The following is a 24118-nucleotide window of genomic DNA, read 5'->3' as shown; positions in this document are numbered from 1 at the left end:
CTTCTATTATTTATTGATTTTGGGTCATTAAAATGAATTTTTGGTAAATCTAAATCACATAGTAATGCAACTTAACTTGTATGATTGCGTATTTCTATTACCAGTATTCTCCAAAAAATTATAAATAATATGTTTATCTCGGGAGTTTTTCTATTGCCACTTGGTCATTTTTCATTTGTGAGCTATTTCACCTCAAAAAATAGAGTTGCAACGTTGCTTGTGTCCGAAGTATACATCGTGCCACTTCAATCACATTTCGTAATTTCTGTATGAAACAGTGAAGTATTTTGCCTCTAAATTTGTGAGTAGGGTCCAGGTGTTACAAATATTTTTCTTTTACAAACATATCAAATGTTTTGGACCTTAAAAATTCAGTTGCGACGTTGGTAATGAAGCGATTGAAATGGCACGAGGTTTATACAGAGTCGCTAAACAGTTAAATTCCATCGCCTCAGATGTTTATTAAACTTCTTTCTTCTTTCGTTCTGGGGATACAAGACTAACTTGATTTTTTTTATGTAAAGAGTCAAATTTAATATTTTTAAGAAGAGCATTTCTTTTTGAGTTCTGTGATGTAATGCATGCAAACCTTAGTTAAATAGTTATTTATGTACCAAGTCAGTAAAGTGATTCTTTATCGAACGAGTCTGAGATTATGAGCCGAGTGAGCGAAGCGAGCGAGGCGAGTAACAGACGAGTTCGATAAAGACACTTTACTGACGTGGTGCATACAAAATTTATTACCTGGCGCTAATATTTTTCAACATATCCATGACTTTTTGAAATTAAACAGAAATCGGTTTGTCACTGTCACGGTTCCAACTGTAAGAGTTTGGTCGCGAATTATTTATCGAAAATAATGGAAGAAGACATTCAGTGCACGCTGCCTGAAATCAGAAGAAGTCGTTAGAGACGTCTTTCGAAATTCTACCAGAAAAATCAGTCGAAAAATACAATCGCCGATATGACATATTCATAGAGTGGTGCCAAAAACTCGGAAATAAAAATTATAACGAAAACGTTTTAATGGCATATTTTTCCGATTTATCGAAAGAGTAAAAGACTGGTCGTATTATTCTATGGTGAAAGCAACCCTTTTAGCAAAAAATGACGTTGACAATAATAAATGATAATATCTAATTTTTTTTTAATCATAAAAGTTTGTGGTTGGCGATAAAATTTTGTATGCACCACGTCAGTAAAGTGTCTTTATCGAACTCGTCTGTTACTCGCTTCGCTCACTCGGCTCATAATCTCAGACTCGTTCGATAAAGAATCACTTTACTGACTTGGTACATAAATAACTATTATTTTTACAGTAAGATAAAGTGATTGTTTACTTCCGAAAATCGCTATGGTAATGCTTCGCTTTATTGACGGTTGGCGATAAAGAACATTATAGAAGTAATTAAATTTTGAAAAATGTAATTTTTTTAGCCTCATAAATGTTGTCTTTATCTATCGTTAGCTCTTTACCGCCTGAATTTTAACCAGAAAATAGGTGAACTGTTTTCAAAATTGCGACATGCTCTGCTAAACCGTTCTGAAAATATTTAGCTGTATCCATACTTTTTAGCGACCCTCTATATTAATTCGGGTTTTATTGTGAATCGTTTTTTTTAGTTTTTAAAATTAATCTCAATATTTTTCTCCCAACAGGGAATAAACTGATGCTTTTTTTCGGAAATAAAATAAATCAAATCGATTTTTGCTCTTAAAATAACTGGAATTTATTGAATTAAAATCTGATTTATTGAATTAAAAAACAAAGTATTCTAAACAATATTCTTGACATAACAAACTATTAATAAAAAATTAAAATAAATTAATTAAACACTTTAAAATCTTATTTTTTTTCGCGATCATGATCATCTCCATTAGATGAAGAAGCAACATTTTCAATATCTTCGGGATCAAAGCGAGTATGGGAGTTCTTGACAGGTGTATCTCCCACATGACCCATGAAGCAAATCTTTTTGTCATACGGTTCCAGTTTATTTAACGTTTGCTTAATGATATTCTTAGTTTTGGAAAAATAGTCAGCATTCTCTTCATTAGCGGCAGTGATTATTTTTTCAACAGAGGTACAATCCTTGATGGTTTTCTCTAAAACGGATGTTTTAACAGTATCGGCGTCTTTTTGAACCTTGGAGAATGTTTCGTCGATATGCTGAAAATATAACGAAAATAAACACCTCAAAAAACAACAAAAATAAAACCTACATTATTGTAGTCAGCCAAATGTGACTTAAGAGTTTCCAACAATTCGCCAGCGCGCTCATCGACCATTTGTTGTTGATAGGAAGCACCAGAATGAAATTCATTTTCCAGCTTCACAAATTGTTCTATGACTTGATCATTTCCCAGATTGTTGAATAACAAATTTGTTTTGTTCGGCTAAAAATTAAGATTTTAAAATGAACTAATTAGCAATCCCTAACTTACAATGGACATCATTTCTCGGTTTACTGTTTGTTCAAATTCGGTAACATCCTTCCTGTTTGCAAGCTCAGTTTCTATAAATTTCATACTAGCTTCCAACTCTGCAGCTTCCTCTTGAAGTGCCTTCTTTTCAGCGGCTTCGCGGGCTACTTGACTTCTCAAAAAACTAAGCATACATTGTACTTCACGTATCTCTGACCTTATTGCATCTTCCCGAGCGTCCCAATCAAATAAAAGTTGATTTAGGAAATTCAACACTTCATCATAACTGTCACGTCCCACTATGTGTAGATTGGCGATCTAAAGCAGATTCGTTAATACCGTGCGATCAAAAAAATAAATAAATTAGAGTAGGTGACGATTCTACTGTTGGCAACACATTGGCTGGGAATCTGGCCTGGAAATTTTCCACACAAACTGAAAGTGAAAATGACCATTTGCAACAATGTTCTAAAGTGAACATTATTTCACTCAAAATGAATAAAACGCAAACTTCTCAAAGTTTCCGCTGACATTTGATGTCAATAATCAGGACTGCCATCTGAAGGACTTTAATCACCACCTACTATAATTTATTTATTTTTTGATTGCACGGTACACCCGGAGAAAAAACTATTCACCAGTCTAACTTTGTACTCGAGCTGCGCTTTGACGCAATAGCGTTTTAGACTGACTAGTTGCAGAGCAGGTAATATGTTGAAAAACCCTTATTTAGGAAGTTGATCCGGACCCGAAAAATGTCTTTTTGTGAAAATTACTTCAATGAGCATAGATTATAACGTATACATCAAATTGTGATTATAATAAACAAGCTTGCTCACATTATCAAATTACAAATACATAAATGTATTTAAGAAATGTATTTTGCAAGTATACAGTATGTTCCCGGATTAAGTTTACATGAGCAAAAAAAAAATTACTTTTGATTCTCCGCCAAAACTGCAAAGGAAAAACATTTTTAGCTTCACTTAACTTTTAAGGTTCTTTATCTACAGCATTCAAAAATTAAGATTGTAGAAGTAGTTTTAAATGCCAGAATTTTTAATAAACTGTGAATTTTGCCAATTTCTATCAAGTTATTTCTTCTATAATCAAAATTCTGAACTTATAATAGCCAGTCAAAAGGAAACAAATTTTTACCTTTGATTTTACGCCCAAAAAGCAAAAGGAAACACTTTTTTTATAGCAGACGTTAAACTATTTCTTTAAAAACTCTTTTGAGTAGATAAAGTAACACTTTAACAGTAAGGGTTGTTTTTGCTTTATCTTAAACGAGCAAATCTGTAATTAAAACTTCATTATTCTGACTCAGTAGAAAGAAAAGTTAATTTTTTTCTTACTTTTGGACTTGTTATAATAATCTTTCTTTTCAAGTCCCATCACATTAACGATATTACTTTGAAGATTAATTAATTAATTGAATAATGATTGTTTTGTTAAAAATTACTCTTTTTTAAGAAGCTGTTTTTTTGACTTGCCATTTATTAAAATTATGTTTTTTTTACAAACATTTTTGTTAACTTGCGTTAGCTCATCTGTCAAAACTACATCGTTGCCAAAAAAATAAAACGCCAATGTGATGGGATTTAAAACGCAGAGAAAAAATTACACTAGTTTACACGATTTTTATACCTTAACTGAAATTTAATTTCTTATAGATTTTGAGGCACTGAGTTCAAAAAAACTATTTAAAAAAGTTACGTTTAAGAAATACAGTGCCGGCCAAAAGTAAAGAAACAATTGAATTTTTTATTTATTTTTTATATAAATATGAGAACGAAAACGATTTATGTGCACTAGATTTACTTCTACTTAAGATAATTTTTTATAAGCTTTTTGGTCAAGTTGGATAAGGTTTTTACATACAGTGAAGTTTTTACTATTTTGCTAAGGACAAAAGTAAAGAAACATTTTCATTTTACCTATTGCAAAGTTAATTACAACGTCGGTGCAAAACAGTTCCTACAAAAATTGTTCTTTAAATAGTTGTAATTATGCCTAAAGGTAAACAACTGTCTCAAGACTTGAGAAAACTAATTATAGACAAATTTGAGGCGGGTGAGAAACAAATTGACATAGCCAGGCAATTGAACTGTGTTATATCCAAAAAAAATGCCTTATTTAAAAAAAGAAAAACTTTAATAAGTGCTCCAAAAAGTGGAAGACCGCGTAAAACGGATAACGTGACTGATAAAAAAATTAAAAGACTTTCTCAAAATAATCCATTTTTATCTGCTGTAAAAATAAGACAACAAATTCCAAATGTGGGTATATCACTGAGATCCATTCGACGAAGACTGAATGAATTTGAACTCTACGGGCGAAAACCAGCAAATACACCGTTTATTTCTGCCAAAAATAGACAGCACAGATTGGAATTTGTTAGAGAGCATTTAAATTGGTCACCTACTCAATGGAAAAATGTGTTATTTTCCGATGAATCAAAGTTTAATCTGCATAGCTCAGACGGAATTCAGTGGGTAAGACGACCAAAACAGGAAAGATTTAATCCTAAATACACAAAAAAAGACTTTGAAATAGGATGGTGGCAGCGCTGTGTTTTGGGGTTGTTTTTCCGGTCACGGAATAGGACCACTCTACGTTATTCATGAAATAATGGATAGATTCCTTTATCTTCGTATTTTAAGAGAAGAAATGCTTCCTTTTGCTGAAGATAATATGCCGCTGAGATGGACTTTTCAACACGATAATGACCCCAAACATACAGCCAAAGTTGTAAAAGATTGGATTTTAAAGGAACAAATACCTGTAATGCAATGGCCTGCTCAGAGTCCCGATCTCAATCCTATTGAGAATCTTTGGGATCATATTGATCGTCAATTAAGAGAAGAAAACAGTCGAGGTTTCAATTCAAAACAAGAATTAATCGAAGCCGTAAAAATAACGTGGAAAAACGTAAGCTTAGAATATATTAATAAAATAATCGATTCCATGCCGAAAAGATGCGCTGAGGTAATTAAACATAAAGGATTTGCAACCCATTATTAAACTGTAACATTTATATGTAATTATAAATTTATTGTTTCTTCACTTTTGTCCCTTGAAAAAATAAAATAAATTTTTCATTCAACAACAACTGTTTATTTCTTACTAAATTCTGTAAAATATATTTAAGAATAACCCAACAAATTACTTGTAATAAATTATATTAAAATCAAATACACCTACAATGAAATATTTAATATTTGCAAATGTTTCTTTACTTTTGGCCGATAGTGTATGTAATTAACAAAAATACAAAAACCGCCAAAGAACAAATTAAAAATGAGTTATTTTACTTGTTTTTATTATACTTTTTGGATCAGATTTCTTTATAACAATCCAACAACATCTAATAACATATTTTCATCCCAAAAACCTTCGTGTCGATCTTTGAAAACCTTTCGGATCTTGATGAAAACGCTCGTCTTGTTTGTCACTTATGCTCCCTAAATTTTTAGAAAAGAAGTCCAAATGCGAGTGAAATGTTTTTAAGACTTATTTAGACCCATATAGTAATAATTTGAATTTAAATAAAATTTAAATCGGAGGCATTTGTACAGAAAGCATGAAAAAATTATCGTCTGTAACAAAAAAAGTATGACGTGATAGAACAATTTAACAATTATCTTTGTTTAATTAAAGGTAACTTAACTTAAAAATAATAATTCGATTGAAGGTATATTAAACATCTTACTGTTTGTAGACTATAGTGTTATTAGTTATTATTATTACAAGCTCAAAACCAAGAGAAAAATTAAATTTCTTTCCACTGAGTGAAAATAATGAACTTTCAGATGAAGCAAAATTTTTTTTCTTTTGCAGTGTTAGTGTAAAATAAAAAAAATCCGGGGACATACTGTATAATATTAGTTATTATTGTTATTATGGCATTATTTTACCACTTTGGGTTTTTTGCTTTGTTTAGAAGTAATAAAAATAAATATAAAAAACGGAAGAAACTAGCTATTTGTCAATAAAATTAAAAGTAAATCACAAAAATTTAGTTAAGGTAATGAAATACATGGGCATCCATTTTTTTCTCTAAAATTTGCTTAGTGTCATTTTGCAAATTACTATAATCACCATTTAATAATCTCTACTCATTGAAGAAATTTTCAGAAAAAGACCGTTTTGAAGAAACGTGTGTCCCCGAGTCCGGACCAACTTCCTAAATAAGGGTCTTTCGACATATTACCTGCTCCCCAACTAGTTAGTTGGAAACACTATTGTAACAAAGCGCAGTGTGAGCAGAAAATTAGACTGGTGAATAGTTTTTTTCCCTGGGTGTACAATTTGCAATAAAAAAAGTTGGACAAACCTACCTTAGCGACACATTCTGCAACTTTTTGTTTATTTTCTTCATCTACACTAATAGTACTCTTCTTTACCTCTTCCCATTTACCTTTAATTTCATCTGGGATTATTAATTTCTCTGTAATATTAGTGTGGACCATGTTGATGAATTCTGCTACGTGAGCTTTGTTGCAACAGTCCGAGTCGTTGTTGACAAGTTGTTGGGCATCTAATGTTTTAAAATTTTCTATTGAGCACGCCATATCCATGATAGGTTGCACATCAGTTGGTTCATTTTTAAATTCAGGTTGATCTTTAATGCGACTTTGTTGCTCACTGGCGTAAGTAATTGTCGCCTGTTCAATATCTTTAATGCCAGTAGTCGTAGTTTCTACAATTTGCTGTGCTACATTAGTATTGCTTGTGTTTGACTGACATTTCTCTTGATATTTTTTGTAAATAATTGCTTCTTCTTTAAGCGTCTTTTCGCAAATATCAAGCATTCTGCTTGCATTTTGAATCATTTCTTTATTTCTTTCGGTCAAAACGTCTAAGAGAGTTTCTTTTTCTTTTGTTTTGTATTGTTTCTCTTTTAACCGTTTCTCGGTATCTTCAATATACATTTTGGTTCTTAGAAACGACTCGTTTTCCTTGGCATACTGAGCCTTTAGTGTTCTATTATGTTCTTGCAATTCGTGAATTTGACGGAGCCGTTCAATTACTTTCTTATCTTCATCTTTTTGTTCTTGTGTCAATTTATTATAGCTATGCGCTGTTAGATAAAAGCCTTGGCCTGATCTTGCTGCCGTTAATTGATTTCTCAGTCTCGCTATTTCATCTTGAAGTTCTTTTGAAACGTCCGTTTGTTTTTTGCAGACATTAACTTGTGGACAATTAACGACACTTTTTGCTGCAGTTGCTAACTCCAATGTATTAATGGTTTCATCAATATGATGACTGTTGGGAAAAAATGTAGCAATCATACAAACTTTGGCGCTGCCGCCGAGGCTGTCTTGTAAAAGTCGAGTCAGTTTCGATTCTCGGTATGGAACGTACTGCAATTTTTGCTCTAGAGCTTTAATGACATTCCCAAACGTAATAAGTGACTTATTCAGCACTGAAAAATCTTTGGCTCTCTGTTGGGAAGGACGAACCATGTTTTCACTTCCAGCTAACTCAATAAAATTCAAACGACCGGCTCTGAGACGCTCTGCACCGTTAAAAGTCCTTTCTCTAATGTCCACCGAGAAGATGATCATAAGATGAGAATGAGAACCTCCACCATTCTTCGTAAGTGACTTTTTACCGACATTAATCCACTCATTAACATCATCAACATTAAAAACAGTAAGTTTTGCCATACTCTTGGTATATGCTGAACTTTTACTCAATGGATCATCATAAACTCTACACATAAAAAAAATATAAAATGATTTCTATTGATTTTAAGCCGTAACAAACCTCAAAGGAGTACTATCATCCAGCAAATCAAGAACTTCTTCTTTTATTATTTGAATAAAGGAGAACCTCACTGTGTAATCAGTTTTTTCGTTAAGTTTACCCAAGGCGATAAAAAGTTGTTGAGTAGCTCGCAGAATTATCCCGATAGAGGTATCCTACAATTGTTATTAAGTCATATTTGGTATAAAATTATCGGTTGTGAAATAGTTATTTATTATACATATACAGAGTGGTTATAAATGATTTTCATCTAGCCAGCTTTGGAATTTTTTTGCATGTAACTTTATTTGTGCCGCTCTACTTTTTTGAAAGCTCTAGTTTTGTCATTAGTGTCACTTATTAATTAATAATAAATTGTTGTTAATAAAATTTTTATTGTTTCAACTAATTTCCAATAATAATCGATAATAATGTATACTTTGAAAGAAAACAAGTTTATAATTGAAGTCTATTTTCGAAATGGACGCTTAGTAAACGGCGATTTTTTAATTTTGAGTTACAACAAGTAGGTACCCCTATTTTCGTAAAGCGGCATTTTTTATTTTACATGGAAAATTCACAGCTGGCTAGATGAAAATCATTTATAACCACTCTGTATTATTATAAACAATCTTTATCGTCGTGTATAATATTTCGTTTTATTATGTACTCACCTACCAGAATTTCTTGTGTCTGGCTGAATATAAACAGTAGATAAAAATTACTTTATTTCACTAGACGATAAAAAACTACTTTATCTACTGAAATTAGTTCATAAAAGTACTCTTTAACATTGAGTACGAAATAAAAATTATTATATGGATTATTAAATAAAATATTTAGTTTCTAACATGCCTATTTTTACTATTATACATTAAGGGTATTCTAACCCTGCCAAAAATCATTATCAACTAACTATTTTTTGTTAATTCCGCAGCTAAGTCCCTAAAGTGCTTAACCATTTTCATAAAACAATTAACATATGTCACTATTTTATTTTACAAAAACTGGTTTTCTATTTAGTTTCGGAAACTTTTTTGCGACTAAATAGACACAAATCAAATTGATTTGTTATAGGCTTTTTTAGGTGTTTTTTATTTAAATTTAGTTTCAAAGCTATCCATGAAAATTCGATTGTGAACATCGTCGTCTGCGTTGATTGACAGTAATAAAAGTCTGGGCAATGCCAAAAAATGGCAGTTGGGGGAGCGACGAGTCCGCTTTCCAATGGAATCTGTATATTTTGGTTTGAAACCTTGATAAATTTTTGTATACAAAAATTTACTTGTGTCTTATGGGTTGTATAATAATAAATGCGTAATTGTTTACTTTTGAATTTTTTCTAAGAACTGGACGAAAAACATCAAAAATTAAAACATTTTATACGCAAATATAATTTTATTTATTTAAAAAAATAAACATATTTTCTCAACGTCTTTTAAATAATTGCTTTTAGCAGTTATTCTGTTTTTAATTAAATTAGTCAAGCTTGGATCCCATTGAGAATTTCCCATATGTCTGTCTAAAGTTCTTCTGGATGGAGCTTTTAAAAACAGACTTCTTCTCGCAAATTCATAATTTTTTGAAGAAATATACCTCCAGGCAATACAATGACGTACTGTAACTTCAGACCATCTTGGGTTTTTTAGGGAATAATTATAAATTTGATCAAGTAAAAACACAGCCCTTAGTTCATCTAACTCAATTTTCACTACACAATGTTGACCTTTACTGTAAATGTCAATTTTTTCCTGCATTTTCTTTAGTTTTTCAAGTTTATTTTCATATAGCTTATTCAACTTTTGAAATCTTACATTTACTTCCTGTAACTTTTTTTCTAAATTTTGAATTTTATCTAGTAAGACAAATTTTTGCCGAACTTATTGCATTTGAAACATTTTTTAAATCAAAATCATGAGTGTCACCTACTTTTAAATCGCTTTGTTGATCAAATCGAAATGGACTTGAAATTATATAATTTTTGTCAAATGACTGGAGATTAGAGACACGGTGCAGACGTTTTTAACGGCTTACCTTCTGAATTAATGGAAGTGGTAGAAATTACCTGAAAACGAGTAATTCTTTTATAATTCAAGAGCAAGGATGGAACTGCATTTGGTAAAATTTTTTTGTTTTTATAATAGCTCGTTATTTCAAAGTGTTTTCCAAAAATCACGGTATATTGCCGATGGTACAGTGATGGACAGTGAATTTCGTCCACCCAATTTCTGTGAATTCACAAAAATTCACTGTAGTCTGTGCTTTATTGTCATGATAATTGACATTCAAATACGAATTGTCAAATTTAATCAAATTCGAACATGAAGGTACAAGAGGTATGTCTCAAAGACGTGTCTCTATACTTTTGGGCATACCAAGGACTACCATTTCGAAGGACAAAGGTAAAAAGTAGCAAAAATTATCGAGCCTTCTGTCAACATGACAAACGTTAATCAAAATTCTGAAACAAGGTTAGGAAAACCTAAAGACTAATTTACACTTTTAATCTGTCAAGGAAATTGGGTGGACGAAATTTACTGTCCATCACTGTACCAAATAATCTCTTAAGCCATTCGTTTTTTTTTTATTTCTACTTTTTGGAAATTGATGTAAAACAACATCCTCTTTCTCCCCTTGCCCACAGTTTGGAATACAGCAAGTTCGGATACTTGGCATTTTAAAAATTATAATGTAATGTCTGAATGATATTGATACTGCGCTTCTTAAGCTGAAAAAATGAATTAGTTGTGTGACAGATCAATATTTTATTAAATGTGTCAACAACTGTAACATTTAATTTCTTGCAAATTTTCAAATTTCACAAATTACAGTTTCCTTTGGAACTTACCATTTTGACAAGTTCACGATTTTGGCCTATTGCCCAGACATGGCCCAGATTTTTATTACTGTCAATCAACGCAGACGACGGTGAACAAACCATCGTATTGAAAGTTATTAATCTGACATTTAACACCCTATGTTAACACCTCAGCGGCAGCGAATTTGTCCCCGTTTTTGTCTCTAAATTTTCTTAGACAGTTTTTTGTTTAGGTTTAATGATATTGTTTTCAAATACATTTGAGTAGGCGATAATCTGAGAAAAACTCTTGTGCGCTTTTTTTTTACTTCCCCTGCACAAAATCATTTTTTTAGTTATTGAGCTAGGTGCATGATTTGTATAGTAGTGTGTTCAATTTTTCCATTGTATTACAAAGATTTAACCAGTTTTTTGGGTCGGCTTAGCCTAGTCTTAGATCGTAAATTTTCCAACAAAAACTTACCGTTCTGAGGTCGCAATCCAAGCCTAGATCATGCTCGCCAAACATCGTATGTGTCTTCCCAGTGCCCGTTTGTCCATAAGCAAAAACTGTACAAGTGTACCCTTCAGGAATGCTACTAACGTAGGGGGCTACAGCAGTCTCATAAACCTCAAGTTGCGAAGCATTCTCGTTGAAGACATGATCAAAGATATACTTTTTATCAGTTGGGCCATTTTTTATTACAATTTCGCGAGGCGTAATATGGCGAATGATTGAAGTTTTATTTTCAGTACTCCCCGAAGGTCTGGAAATGTTTGATGAGTATATCAAACTTGGTAACGATTACGTGACTTACCTTGGCCTTAAGTACACCTTCATTGGTAAAGAAGACTTTTTTTCACTCATTTTTCAATAATTCTTGGAAACAAACAAAAATTCTTCAAGAATTTATTTTAACTCAAACTTAACGGTTTTCTCGTTTGAATATAACTAACAAGAAACACCAACATAGAGCGGCGAAAGACACCAAATGTTTCTTCACTGTGTTGCCAGATGGTTGAATCATAATAATAATCCTAAATAAAAATTTAATTGTTCCAAAAACGTTTTAGTTATTTTGTTCTCTTATTAACATCATTAGCAAAAACTATTATAAAATAATTTGTGCAAAATCAAAATAATTTTAATAAATTTAAGACAATTTTTTGATAATGATAATAAATACTCTATTCGAGATCTGGCAACACCCCATTTCATAAGTCAACATTTGTGATTAATAAAATTAAAAAAATATATTAAACAAAAACACTATAACTATTATGATAAGACTATAAATTTTTTCTAAAAAGTGTTTTATTAGCCAGCCACACATTTTAATAAATGTGACGTATGCAACCAAATATACATTTATCTCGTGTTACTTATCACATTATGAAATAGTGGAACCTTCTGGCTCAAAAATTGTCAGTAGGGTTCCACTGTAACATACACTGGCGGACACGGAATTTTGGACGACTTGTCATTTGACTAACATAAAAATGTAAAATGGGCCTTAGACAACTAACCTGACTTTTGTTTTTGTAATTTTTATCCTGAGAGCGAAAGAAAAAATGACAACTCAAAATAATTTATTGATCTTATATAAAAACACGTATTGCTGGCGTTTATTGTTTCGGAAAGTCGACGCCAAAAATAAATTTCAACTAAAACTTTCAAATTTTAGTTTCAAACGTCAGTCATAATGACAATAAAGCGTGGCTTACATTGACATTTTTTGAACTGTCATAAATTTGATGTTTAAAATTTCGTGTAAGCCAGTGTAGAAATCAAATATTTGCGACGTATGATGACAGGTATGGGCACAGGTTTTTCCATTTTTATTTCTCATTAATTATTTCAACATAAATTTAAATTAAAACTATAAGTTTGTGAGATCTGTATTTGAAAACTATACTTGATTTTTATTTTAAAATAATAAATTACTTAATGCCTAATACAGTTAGTTGGTTTAATACTTGGACAGAATAATAATATTCTTGAATGTATACACATTAAAATTTAAGAGAAATTAAGAGATAAATTAAGACAATTAAAAATTGACATCATTTACATACGAAAACCTAATAAATAAATTTAAAATGGCTAAAAATCAACTTGTTCCTGAGATTCAGTTTTCAGTTCCTTTATTACCTACTATTCTTTTGTTTACTGTAAGGCTTAGCATATTTATCGTGTCGTTTTAAAAGTGATTTGGTTTTCAGACTATTATTGGTAACTGCTTGTTTATTGTACTGAAACTGTGTTATAACTGGTGGTTTTGTTGCAACAGTGTCATTGATTTTGAGTTCATCCTCGGCTTTTTTCTCCATTAGTTTCAACTTGGCTTCTATGGCTTGAATCTGAGATTCTCTGTCTGTCTTCTTTTCACTTTTAGACATGGCTAATGCTGGAATATTTATCTCAGGCTTAGGTTTTTCAATTTCTTCCTAAAAGCAGATTATCAACAAAACATATTTATATGTACGATTTAGTACATTGTTCACACTGTGTGCCCAAGTTACCACAATTTTTCTTTGGCCTACTAAAACATTATTTAGTACATCTTTTGCTCGAACAGCATCTTCTTTATTGACATAAGTAACAAACGCATAACCCCTTGGCTGTCCCGCTAAAGGTCCAGTTCGATGAAACAACAAATCAAACTTTTCAATGGCACCATGTTTTTGCACAAGTTTCAGAAGGTGATACCAGTAAAAAGAAATGTCGCGTGTAAGTTTATATTAAAACAATTTAGAAAATACTTACTCGGTGACTCTAGGATCAAGGTTTCCAATCCACAGTCTTCTGTCTTCCGTAGTTTGGTCTTTTTTGGCATTGTCCATTGTTAAGTACTAAGAAAAGGTTATGCAACTACAAATCGATTAGATCTTAAAATGCTCACCTTTGGTTCAGGAATGCGATTTGTTACACTTTTAGAAATAACCTACATTTAAAAATGGGTGAATAATGGCTTAGGGGTGGTGATGAAAGGATACTATTTATAAATTCTCCATAAACAAATCCATCTTTTGACCGCAACTGCAATACACACAAGTGTTGCCAACATATTAAAACACGATCCCCTAAAAAGTGCACCAGTTGATTCGCAAAGAAGCGCCAAATTTGAATTGATTATTCACTTTCCGACCGAAAACGCAGTCATTTCAGTTCTAAAAATGATGCGCTGACTAGAAAATTTTGTAAATAATTAATTTCTGCGACAAAAAATATATAAAAAATATATTTTTAAATTCTTTTATTCAATTCAGTTTTTCAATACAAATCAATACAAACGTTCAATTCATCCTTTAAAAAAAGAGCTGAGCTATTTTTTTTAAACCTTTGTAATAATAGTTATTTATTCCACGAGAACTCAAAAGAGTTGAATACAACATTTTATTCTTCGAATTAGACTCATTGAGGCCTATTCTGTAACTGATGTGTTAATTTATAACAGTATGTTAAAAAATAACACCCTGTTATATCCTAAATTGGTATTCTGTAAATCAAAATTATGTTAAAATTTAACCATCATATGTTAATTTATACTGTTAAAGTTAAAATTTTGAAGGGTGTTAATAGCATACCTTTAAAAAAATAACAGGGGTGTTAAATGATTGTCAAACTGAAATGGCAGCAGTTGTAGTGTTTTTATTTTTACAAAATGAAGAAGAAGAGGAAAAGACAACATACCGTCTTCAAAATAGTTGTATATTTGTAGCAATAACAATGTAATTAATTTTTTTAGTCGTCGCATGCGATTAATTAATAGAAACTTGCTTGATGCTGCAAATCCATTCGACGGGTCGGACGGTACATTTTTTAAATTGTTTCGTTTGAATAAGGAAGAAGCTCAATGTTTAATTAATGATTTATTTGATTTAGCTTCATGTAAACGGCGGCTTGCACCATGCTGCTATACCTTTTTTTTTGGTCATGGGAGTTATCAACTTGATAAACGATTATTTATTCAAAAATATGACGGCACACATGTAGCAATTTGAACAGGGGAATTATGCGCAAGACAAAACTGACAAGACGTCAACTTTACTTTTGTCAGTTGCCGTCTAGATATTTAATTTAAATTGTCGCGTTTAATAGCTTTTCAAAAGATGAATATCAACACAAAAGTAAAAAACAATTAATAATATTRTAGTTTTGATGTTTAAAAGTATTTATATATTGTCAATAAAGTTAAATTAGCTATTTTCAAAAGTATTGCGATGTGGCAACAGTGCTTCTTTTAACAGCTTACTATAACAGAAGTGTTAAAATTGTTGTGTACTGAATAAGAATTTGTGTTAAATTTTTAACGGGCATGTTATAATTTAACATTTAACAGGACTGTTATTTTTAACACAAAAAGTACAGAATAGGCGTCATAATAAGGCTTAAACTTGCTTTAAATCTGTTAAAAATAATCTGACGTTTCGTATTGAGAAATGCCAAACAGTTGTCAAAACTTCCTTACACGGGAGAAAAACCGTAAATTTTGACAGTGTCGAAGAATAAATTACATAAATTTAAAACTTCATCATAGTCTATAGTAATTAACAACATTTTAAAAAAGTTTATGTTTAATTCATCTGAATCCATTCTTATAATTTTTAACAAAACATTAGTATGACTGCAAGAGAGTGAAGTATGTACAGTCGAACAAAGTGAAAATGACACCCCAAGAAACCAGCCCCTGCTGTGGATGCCGACACTTCTAACCGCAAGCAGGCAGGGTCGTAAATTATCGTACTGTAAACTAGACCTAATTTCAAGATAAAATTCTTTAGGAGCCAGTTTACCGAAAACGAAATTAAAATTTAATTCAGAATTAAACTAATTCGAATTAAGTTGATATTTATTTTACATTAACAAACGACAAGTTGAATAAAAATGTATTTTTTTTGATAAAAAATTTAACAAACCATTTCTTGAAGAAAATTATGATGACCTTGACAAAAAACAAATGATTATTAATTAACATTTTTTTTCTATTTTTCAAATAAAATTAATTAGCATAATTTTTGTACGAAATAGGCCTTCTCTATTTGTTACTAAATAAGCGTAAATAAGTCTATATATATAACTATTTAATAACATTTTAAATTTCAGAAAATAAAAATAGATGTTATTAATTTTTATAAATCAATGAAAATATTATTGTTTTACGTAAAATCAAACTTAAAATAAAAAAAGTCTATATAATACAAAAATTATGTTACTTAATTAAATTTTTGAAAACAGTTTATCAAAAAAATGTATTACATTAATATTAATTTGTCTTTTGTCAATTTCATCTTATTACCTACTGTGTGTCAGAACTCGCGCTCCAGAGAAAATTTTCAAGTAAGATAAGCTTCCATCAGGAACATAAAAATATTTTTAAAATTCAATCTGGCAAAAAAATTTGACATTTATTTTTTAACATTTGAATTTTTTTCATGTCTAATCAATAATACTGATGATCTTGTATATGTTCTTTTTATAATTATTTAGCAAAGGTACAAAAATTTTGTCAATAAAAGCCACAAATAACATTGAACAGAGTTACAATTTAGGATACAGTTTCCTTGTTTCCTTTTCAAATAGCCTGTAATCAAAAAACTTGGAAAATTATTTTTCGAATAGAAATAAATAGAGTCAAAGTGCAAAATTTAAACTCTCGTAACTTCGAAATTTTTGTAGATAGAATTTTTTTAACATTTTTTCCATGGTCCTGGTATCTTACCGTATATGGCATTTTTCTTTGGGAGGCAAGTTCTGGCGCATCTGTATTCATAAGATTTAAAAAACTCAATTTCTTTATATTTTTTTTAAATTTCTACTAGTAGGTATAACTAAATATTCCGTATTAGAAACGCCAGTTTATACTGTAGTACTCTGTTTAGTAATCTAAAATTAATTGAGGTAAAAAAAATCCAAAATTCCCGAAATACTATAGTACTCTGTTTAGTAATCTAAAATTAATTGAGGTAAAAAAATCTAAAATTCCCGAAATACGACGTTTAAAAATCAAGGCTAGCAAACATCAGTGGAATATTTCGCAAAATAAATATTTTCACAGTTTTGACAGAAATAAATTTAAATCTAATAATAATTTATAACAATTACGTCCATCTAAATTTTCACAACATTTTTCGTCACAATTATCTACAAAAATGTGAAAAAATCAAGCAAACAAAGAATCATAATGTAAACTTAAAACAAAATAAAATTAGATTTACGTATTTATATCACACCATATCGAAGAAAATATTTTGATAATTCAATCGCGTAAATCAATTCCTGTTTACGTGTGACACCACGCAAGTAAAAAATCCAAGAAATAACTTTCCCAACAAGATGAAATAACATCTCTCAACAAATACGTTGAAAAAAATCAAAAAATACGTGCAAAAAGTTGTTATGATTACATTCAAAATAGTTATTACAACACATCTAACGATTATCTACGCACTCAGCAGACTTCTTGATTAATCTCGTGGACGTCCGATAGCTAAGCGTGAAATCGTAAAGTAATTCGCCAAAAATCTTTCATCAGACAAGAAACTCGCCTATTTAAGCAGCGCGGACATCGAACTATCCAATCATTCCTTGATAGAGTTCGATAGGTGTAACAAGTGGTGTTGTGTTATTAAATTGTGCAAAAATGGCCAAGATATCTTCAGTCCTAAACTCCGGGTTTTTCTCCTCCGCCCTGGCCATAGTCCGGTACAGCACGCCGGTGAAGCTCCCAGAAGAACGCCTCATAACAATGGAAGAAGTCTCCTGGCATGATAACGCCAACGATTGCTGGATAATTATCTACGACAGAGTATACGACATCACTGATTTCCTCGATGAGGTAATTAACAATCAATTTTTGTGATTTTTGAAATTAATGATAAATTTATTGCTTCAGCATCCTGGAGGCGGCGACATTTTACTGGAATACGCCGGCCGCGATGCCAGTGTGGCTTTCCGAGGCTCCGGCCATAGCAAGCAAGCCCTTAGGGCCCTCAGTCGGTTCGAAATCGGGGAACTCCCCATGCATGAAAGGATTTTCAGAAAGCCGGGAGGTTTCAATATTAGTGATATTCCCGAATAGATCGCTTCTTAGATTAGTGTTTAAAACCCTCATGAATTCGTCCATTAGTTACTACTTGGAAACACACCGAATATCAGTTTTGTTGCCAAGTTCAGCGAGTCAAATGTCAGTGGCGCGATAGCTAGTTATATAATTTTGTACATTTATTTATTATTTATATTTAATTTGTAATTATAAGCTAAGTAGGATTAGTCTTATTGTCAGTATTGATTTATTTATGTTTTGTACGTATTTTTATCGCTATTGGACACCTACCTCTGTAAATTATTCAGTATTTTATACGAAAATATATTCTCCATTATAAATATATTAACTAGTTTTATTTCGGTTAAACAAGGTCAAAAATTAATGAAATCGGAAACAAGCAAGAAAGGTAATATGAGTGATATGTAATCTCGAAACCTTATGATCAAAATCCAAAATCAATAATTTTGTTTACATGGACTAATAATATTATAGGTCAAAACACATTTAAAACTTTATAATGTGAAAAAATATACAGGGCTTTCATTTCAAAAGGATCCAGTCTCAATAACTTTTGACTTGAGGAAATGTATTTTCAAGCAAAAACAGCTCGATTAAGATCCCGAGGGGGAAGTTGAAAACCAACATTAGTTACATTTTAAGTTTCATCCCCTAGTCGCTAGCCACCCCTACTTTAAAATTTTAAATGGCACCCCCTACTTTTTAGAACGTTTTCGGAAAGAGAAAAAATCAGCGTCTCTAAATGTCAAAGAAATTTTTTTTGTCGATTTGTTTTTCAGTTAGGGGTGGTGTAATTTTTGAAATTTTTAATCCTGGTAGCCTTTGATTGAACTCAATTTAATTTAAATAAAAAATATGTCGATTTGGATTGCGATGGGAGAATTCAAAACCAACATTAAATACGTTTTAGGTTTCATCCCCTAGTCACTAACCACCCTTACTTTACAATTTTAAAGAGCCCCTCCAACTTTTTGAAACATTTTTGAAAGGGGTGGAAAAAAGCTTATCTAATCGTAAATGAAAAAAAATATTTTGTCGATTCGTTTTTGAGTTAGGGGTAGTTTTATTATTAGAAATTTTAATCAGTCCTAGTAGCCTTTAACTTTGATTATGTGTCATCTAACACATTTTATTAAGAAGGCGGTGGTGCGAAAATTTACCATTTGACAGTTCAGTTAATTAAAAAATTATTTTTATTTAAATTAAATCGAGTTGAATCAAAAGCTACTAGGACTAAAAATTTCAAAAATTAAACCACAATTAACTAAAAAAACGAATCGACAAAAAAATTTTTTTCTTTTACAGTTAGATGCGCTCATTCATTCCCTTTCTGAAAATGTTTCAAAAAGTAGGGGGTGCTATTTAAAATTCTAAAGTAGGGGTGGCTAGCGACTAGGGGATGAAACGTAAAACGTTTTAATGTTGTTTTTAAACTCTCCCATCGCAACCCAAATCTACATATTTTTTACTTAAATTAAATTGAGTTCAATCAAAGGCTACTAGGACTAAAAATTTCAAAAATTAAACCACCCCTAACTGAAGAACAAATCGCCAAAAAAATTTTTCTTTTACATTTAGAGACGCTAATTTTTTCTCTTTCCGAAAACGTTCTAAAAAGTAGGGGGTGCCATTTAAAATTTTAAAGTAGGGGGGCTAGCGACTAGCGGATGAAACTTAAAATGTAACTAATGTTGGTTTTCAACTTCCCCCTCGGGATCCTAATCAACCTGTTTTTGCTTGAAAATACATTTACTCAATGTCAAAAGTTATTGAGACTGGATCCTTTTGAAATGAAAGCCCTGTATAAATAAACACGCTTTGAATTAATGTTCTAAGAATGAAATTGAATGAAATCACAAAGATTCATCTGAAAATTTGATTTAATATGACATGGGTCATACACTAAGTCAGCATCTCATTAATCTGAATTAAATGTTTATAAAATGATCATAAAAATACTCTGTGGTTAAAAAACAGAAAACGTAAATTTGTATGTAGGTTGATTGTGTTGATAACTCACGACTAGTGGGACAAAGGCGCAACACCTTTATTATATCTATTTGAGTAAAATGCAAGAAACTAAAAATTTTGATAACCTGGAAATAATAACTAATAAAACACAAAATTCACAAAGTTTTTTGGTAGAAGTTTTACGAGAAGCTCATAAATTTCAGTTGATTAACTATTTTTGATGTCTTTGAGAAGGCCTCGTCTCGAAACATACTGAAAAAATGTTTGAAGTTACTTCATATTTTAAACAATCTAGGAGATTTATTGTAGGTAGTATGTGCAGGATGGTTCACAATATTTTTTTTAAGTTTTTCAAAATTCTGTGTAAAAATTACAATAAAAATATGTATAGGACAGTTCAATGACTCAGTATCTCAAAATATGTAATCAAAACCAGAAAAGTGTCGTCCGTTGTGAGTTGTGATAAATATAAATTCTAGTTTCATTGTAGTTTTTTCAACATGATTTAATAAAACGCGAATACAACTGCCAAAAAAATACACAAATTTCAATAAAAAAGCAAACGTTTTATCAATAGTATTTTCATAAGTCATTTGAATAAAGTTAGGACTTTGATCTGTTTGCAAACACATATCCGTATTGCAAATGTGATTTTAGAAAATTGAAAATTACTATCAACTGAAGAAAAAAAATTCCGCCAACGGAACGGAAAGAAAAACGAACGAATTTAAATATAAAATAAATGAAAACAGTGAGGGGCTGTTTAAACGTTGGTTTATTTAAAAACATTCACTAAAAATAAAATTAATGAAAAAAAGGTTCAAGTGTGAGAAATTAACTTGAAATTAAGTGATCTTTTAACATAAATATTATTGAAACTTGAAATTCTTGATCTAATAATTGTTGATTCAATTTTGAAAGGGTTCACCCGATTACATTTTGCACATTTCAATATTATTGTCATTATTACCTAAAGTAGAGGTTGCTCTTGTCGATCAGTTAAGAATAAATAACCAAACATTTCCTTAATCTGACCCCTGCCTTAAAAATGAATTTTCTGGACTTTTCTCATAATTATCACTCCTGCTGTTGAGCAACAATGACTTTTCAAAAGTGATATAGCGTCGGTTTCATATTGTTTGTTTTTTATCTTGTTAGCAACAAATAATCAAAAATTTGTTGATTTATAAGTTTATTACGCAAAAATTGTCGTGATCGATATGGTTACTATACGAACATCCACTGGTCCAGTGGCCGGAGAAAAACATCTTGTTTTTTTCCCAAAAAAATTTGTAACAAGTATTGCTGCATACACTCATATCAAAATAAAAAATACCGATTTACGTAAAACATGAATAGCAAAAACGGAAGGGTTATTCACGTAACCTTGATTAAATATTTCCAAAGCTATCGACATTTGGGTGGAGAAATATTGTTGGAATTCCGCAATTAAAAATATATAAACTGAGATAAAAGAAACGAAGATATCTTTTGGCAAATAAAATATTTATAAACTGTTGAATTTCGTCATAAATGATTTATTACACCTACTTGTAAAAATTGTAATTTTGTCAGTTTTATAATCTTTAATTGATAACTTTGTATTAACACCAATTATGGTTTTTTACACGACTAGTAATGAACTAGATAATTAAGTAAACATTTATTTATGGAGAATTAATAAACAATTTTACCTTTATTAATCTAAAAAAAATTCCATCGTTTTTGTTTAAACCAAATTATTATTTAACCCACACTTACAAAATGGCTTGAAAGTTGGTATCTATAATAATCAAAGTTCAGAGATATTGAAATAGGTTAATATGGAATTCTAATTTTGGGCTTTAACAATCTGCGTATTTAGTTTTGCGAGATGCATTTTATCAAGAATAGTTTAATTTAAAGGAGACTAAAATTAATTGGAGTCTACTTTTATCGCATTTTTATTAGTAGAAATGCGCAGATATAGTAATATTTTTATTCTTCTAATACCACACAAAGACTATTTACAATTGTATTTGTATAGGTAACTATACAGAAAAAACACTACGGTAAAATATTTAGTACAAAAATATTTCTTTTTGTAGACATTTACAACACCTTTGCAAAAAAATGTAGCACAATCAGTCTTTAAAAAATACTACTTTTTGCAACTACAACATTTAATGTTCAGGTTTGAACAAGAAAATTTAATTTGGCACACGTTTGTTATTTATATGAAGCTTTTAAAATAGAAATAACAAACATGAAAATAAACTGTGCAACATAAATTATATAAAAAATAAGCGTCCGCATAAGCATATTCTTCATTTACTTATCACAAATCCAAGCTAGGTATTTAAATATATTTCAGTTTTATTTTTACAGATTTGTAAAATATTATAGGATTTAAACAAAAAAGACTCAAGTAATGAATATATTACTCGAAAAACAACAAAATAAATAAAAAAACATACTAAAGAAAAAATTTAAAAAAGCATAACCAGATAAAAAAATACTTTTAATGACTACACGACACAAAATGGATCCTCAATTAGCCCCAAAAGGGGCAGAAACGTCAGCGCAACTTGTATTTATACTTCGTACAGATCAGCCAAAGCAACAACAAAATCACTCCAATAATATATAAAGCAATAACAGTAAATTCTTTTGGCATCTCACATTTTGTAAAAGCGTAATTATTTGGAGTAAAAACACCCTGAAAGAATTGTTATCGACTTCAGTAAATTAGGAAAGAAAATTCTTACAAGTCCAAAGTTAGGATTTTCTTTGTTTCTCCAACTAAAACTTGATAAAGTGATTTCAATCCCATCACCGTTTGGTAGTGGTCTTGTGCACCCATGATGAGTATGGCCTGATAAGGCCAACCTGGGTTTAATTTGGTTTAAAAGCTGTGTTGTAGCTTCTTTACTCAGGCATTCCCATCTTTCACGGAAACGTTCACGTTTTATCGGATCAGGGGCTGCGTCAAAATCGTCACATTCCATGTCTGATTTTCTATAAAGTGGGTAATGCTGGAAAAGTTGTAAAAACTCATTTGAAATAATATTTAACATAAAACTTGCTTACCTGCATAAGAATTGGTTTACTGTAAATGTCAAGTTTTGAGTCACATTTGCCACTATAGTCACCTTTAGTACACTTTAATTTTTCTGAAAGATTGAAATTTAAGGTAAATTATACCAAGGAATAGATAATTACTTTCAATCCTTGTCAATTGTTGTTCCGCTGGTTTGCATAAAAAGCACCCATCGCCCTCTAAAGCCATACTGTTGACTAGCACAAAATGGTTACCTTTCACACTTATTAACTGAATTGCAGGAGCATTGAATGCAGCCACAAATCTCTGATTTAAATACGGACTAACCCTGTTGAAAACTCAACGTAACTTTGTTGCAAAAATGAAACAAGTGAAAACCTGTAGTGAAACCCTATATCGTGATTCCCCACAACCACATACAACTTGGTTGTTTCTGGCACAGCAAACAAGCTATAGAACCTTTTAACGTAATACTCAAACTCCGCGTCGCTGCAGTAAAGGCCCTCATCAGTCAAGTCCCCCAAGACAAACACCAAATCAGGCTTAAACAAACTCATCGCGGTCTGAAACGCCCTATGCATTTGCCATTCGCGACGCAATTTGTCAAACCAATGACCATTTCGTGAGCCCAATAAATGTGTATCTGCAAGTACCATGACTTTGACAGGGTCATAATTCGTTTTCTTGATTGTTGGGTCCTCATTATCAGGGTTCAGCTCTGGCCACTTGCACTAAAATAAACAAAAATCAATTTGCAAAACCAGGGAACATAACCACACTTTTTTGTTTCTTTCAGACATACAAATTTATGTGTGGAAAGTAGGTGTAAATACTCACAGAACTTATTACAACGTAGTAAATAATGTATTCGCAGTAAAGGAACAAACAGGTAATGCCCACAAACGTTTTTATGTTGAAACTAACATTTGAGCGCGTTCTCATGCTGAAGAAATGTCAAGCGTCAAAATTGCCGCCAAAATCCCTAAAATTCAAACTAAAAAATCCAAGAAAATATTAATTATGTTTTTATAATTTAAGAGATACTAATAAAATTTAGATAATATA

General features: G+C 31.0%; 4 protein-coding genes across 4 annotated transcripts; 1 reads left to right on the top strand and 3 right to left on the bottom strand.

Annotated features, from left to right (window-relative positions):
- Positions 1-1703: 1703 nt before the first annotated feature.
- Positions 1704-11931, bottom strand: LOC123013398 (kinesin-like protein Klp61F). Its single transcript, XM_044411893.1, has 7 exons — positions 11794-11931; positions 11460-11742; positions 8200-8354; positions 6768-8145; positions 2446-2742; positions 2224-2397; positions 1704-2170 (listed from the first exon to the last, which is right to left on the bottom strand). The coding sequence occupies exons 1-7, from the start codon at positions 11841-11843 to the stop codon at positions 1847-1849; spliced, it is 2661 nt and encodes an 886-aa protein (XP_044267828.1). The 5' UTR covers positions 11844-11931; the 3' UTR covers positions 1704-1846.
- Positions 11932-12858: 927 nt separating this feature from the next.
- LOC123013027 (probable RNA-binding protein 18) lies at positions 12859-14031 on the bottom strand. Its single transcript, XM_044411317.1, has 4 exons — positions 13879-14031; positions 13743-13828; positions 13472-13685; positions 12859-13423 (listed from the first exon to the last, which is right to left on the bottom strand). The coding sequence occupies exons 2-4, from the start codon at positions 13817-13819 to the stop codon at positions 13124-13126; spliced, it is 591 nt and encodes a 196-aa protein (XP_044267252.1). The 5' UTR covers positions 13820-13828; positions 13879-14031; the 3' UTR covers positions 12859-13123.
- A 3371-nt stretch (positions 14032-17402) lies between these two features.
- On the top strand, positions 17403-18355 carry LOC123013122 (cytochrome b5). The gene is made up of 2 exons (XM_044411472.1): positions 17403-17814; positions 17872-18355. Exons 1-2 carry the CDS (start codon positions 17620-17622, stop codon positions 18055-18057), a joined length of 381 nt encoding a protein of 126 aa, XP_044267407.1. The 5' UTR covers positions 17403-17619; the 3' UTR covers positions 18058-18355.
- A 4137-nt stretch (positions 18356-22492) lies between these two features.
- LOC123013026 (metallophosphoesterase 1) lies at positions 22493-24073 on the bottom strand. The gene is made up of 6 exons (XM_044411316.1): positions 23891-24073; positions 23432-23784; positions 23215-23381; positions 23083-23165; positions 22761-23027; positions 22493-22711 (listed from the first exon to the last, which is right to left on the bottom strand). The coding sequence occupies exons 1-6, from the start codon at positions 23993-23995 to the stop codon at positions 22571-22573; spliced, it is 1116 nt and encodes a 371-aa protein (XP_044267251.1). The 5' UTR covers positions 23996-24073; the 3' UTR covers positions 22493-22570.
- Positions 24074-24118: the final 45 nt, after the last annotated feature.

This window comes from Tribolium madens, unplaced genomic scaffold, assembly GCF_015345945.1.
Source record: "Tribolium madens isolate multiple individuals breed KSU strain unplaced genomic scaffold, Tmad_KSU_1.1 Scaffold_96;HRSCAF=242;Tcas5.2_LG5, whole genome shotgun sequence".
Classification (NCBI taxonomy): domain Eukaryota; kingdom Metazoa; phylum Arthropoda; class Insecta; order Coleoptera; family Tenebrionidae; genus Tribolium; species Tribolium madens.
This window is presented reverse-complemented; position numbering and strand designations above follow the sequence as displayed.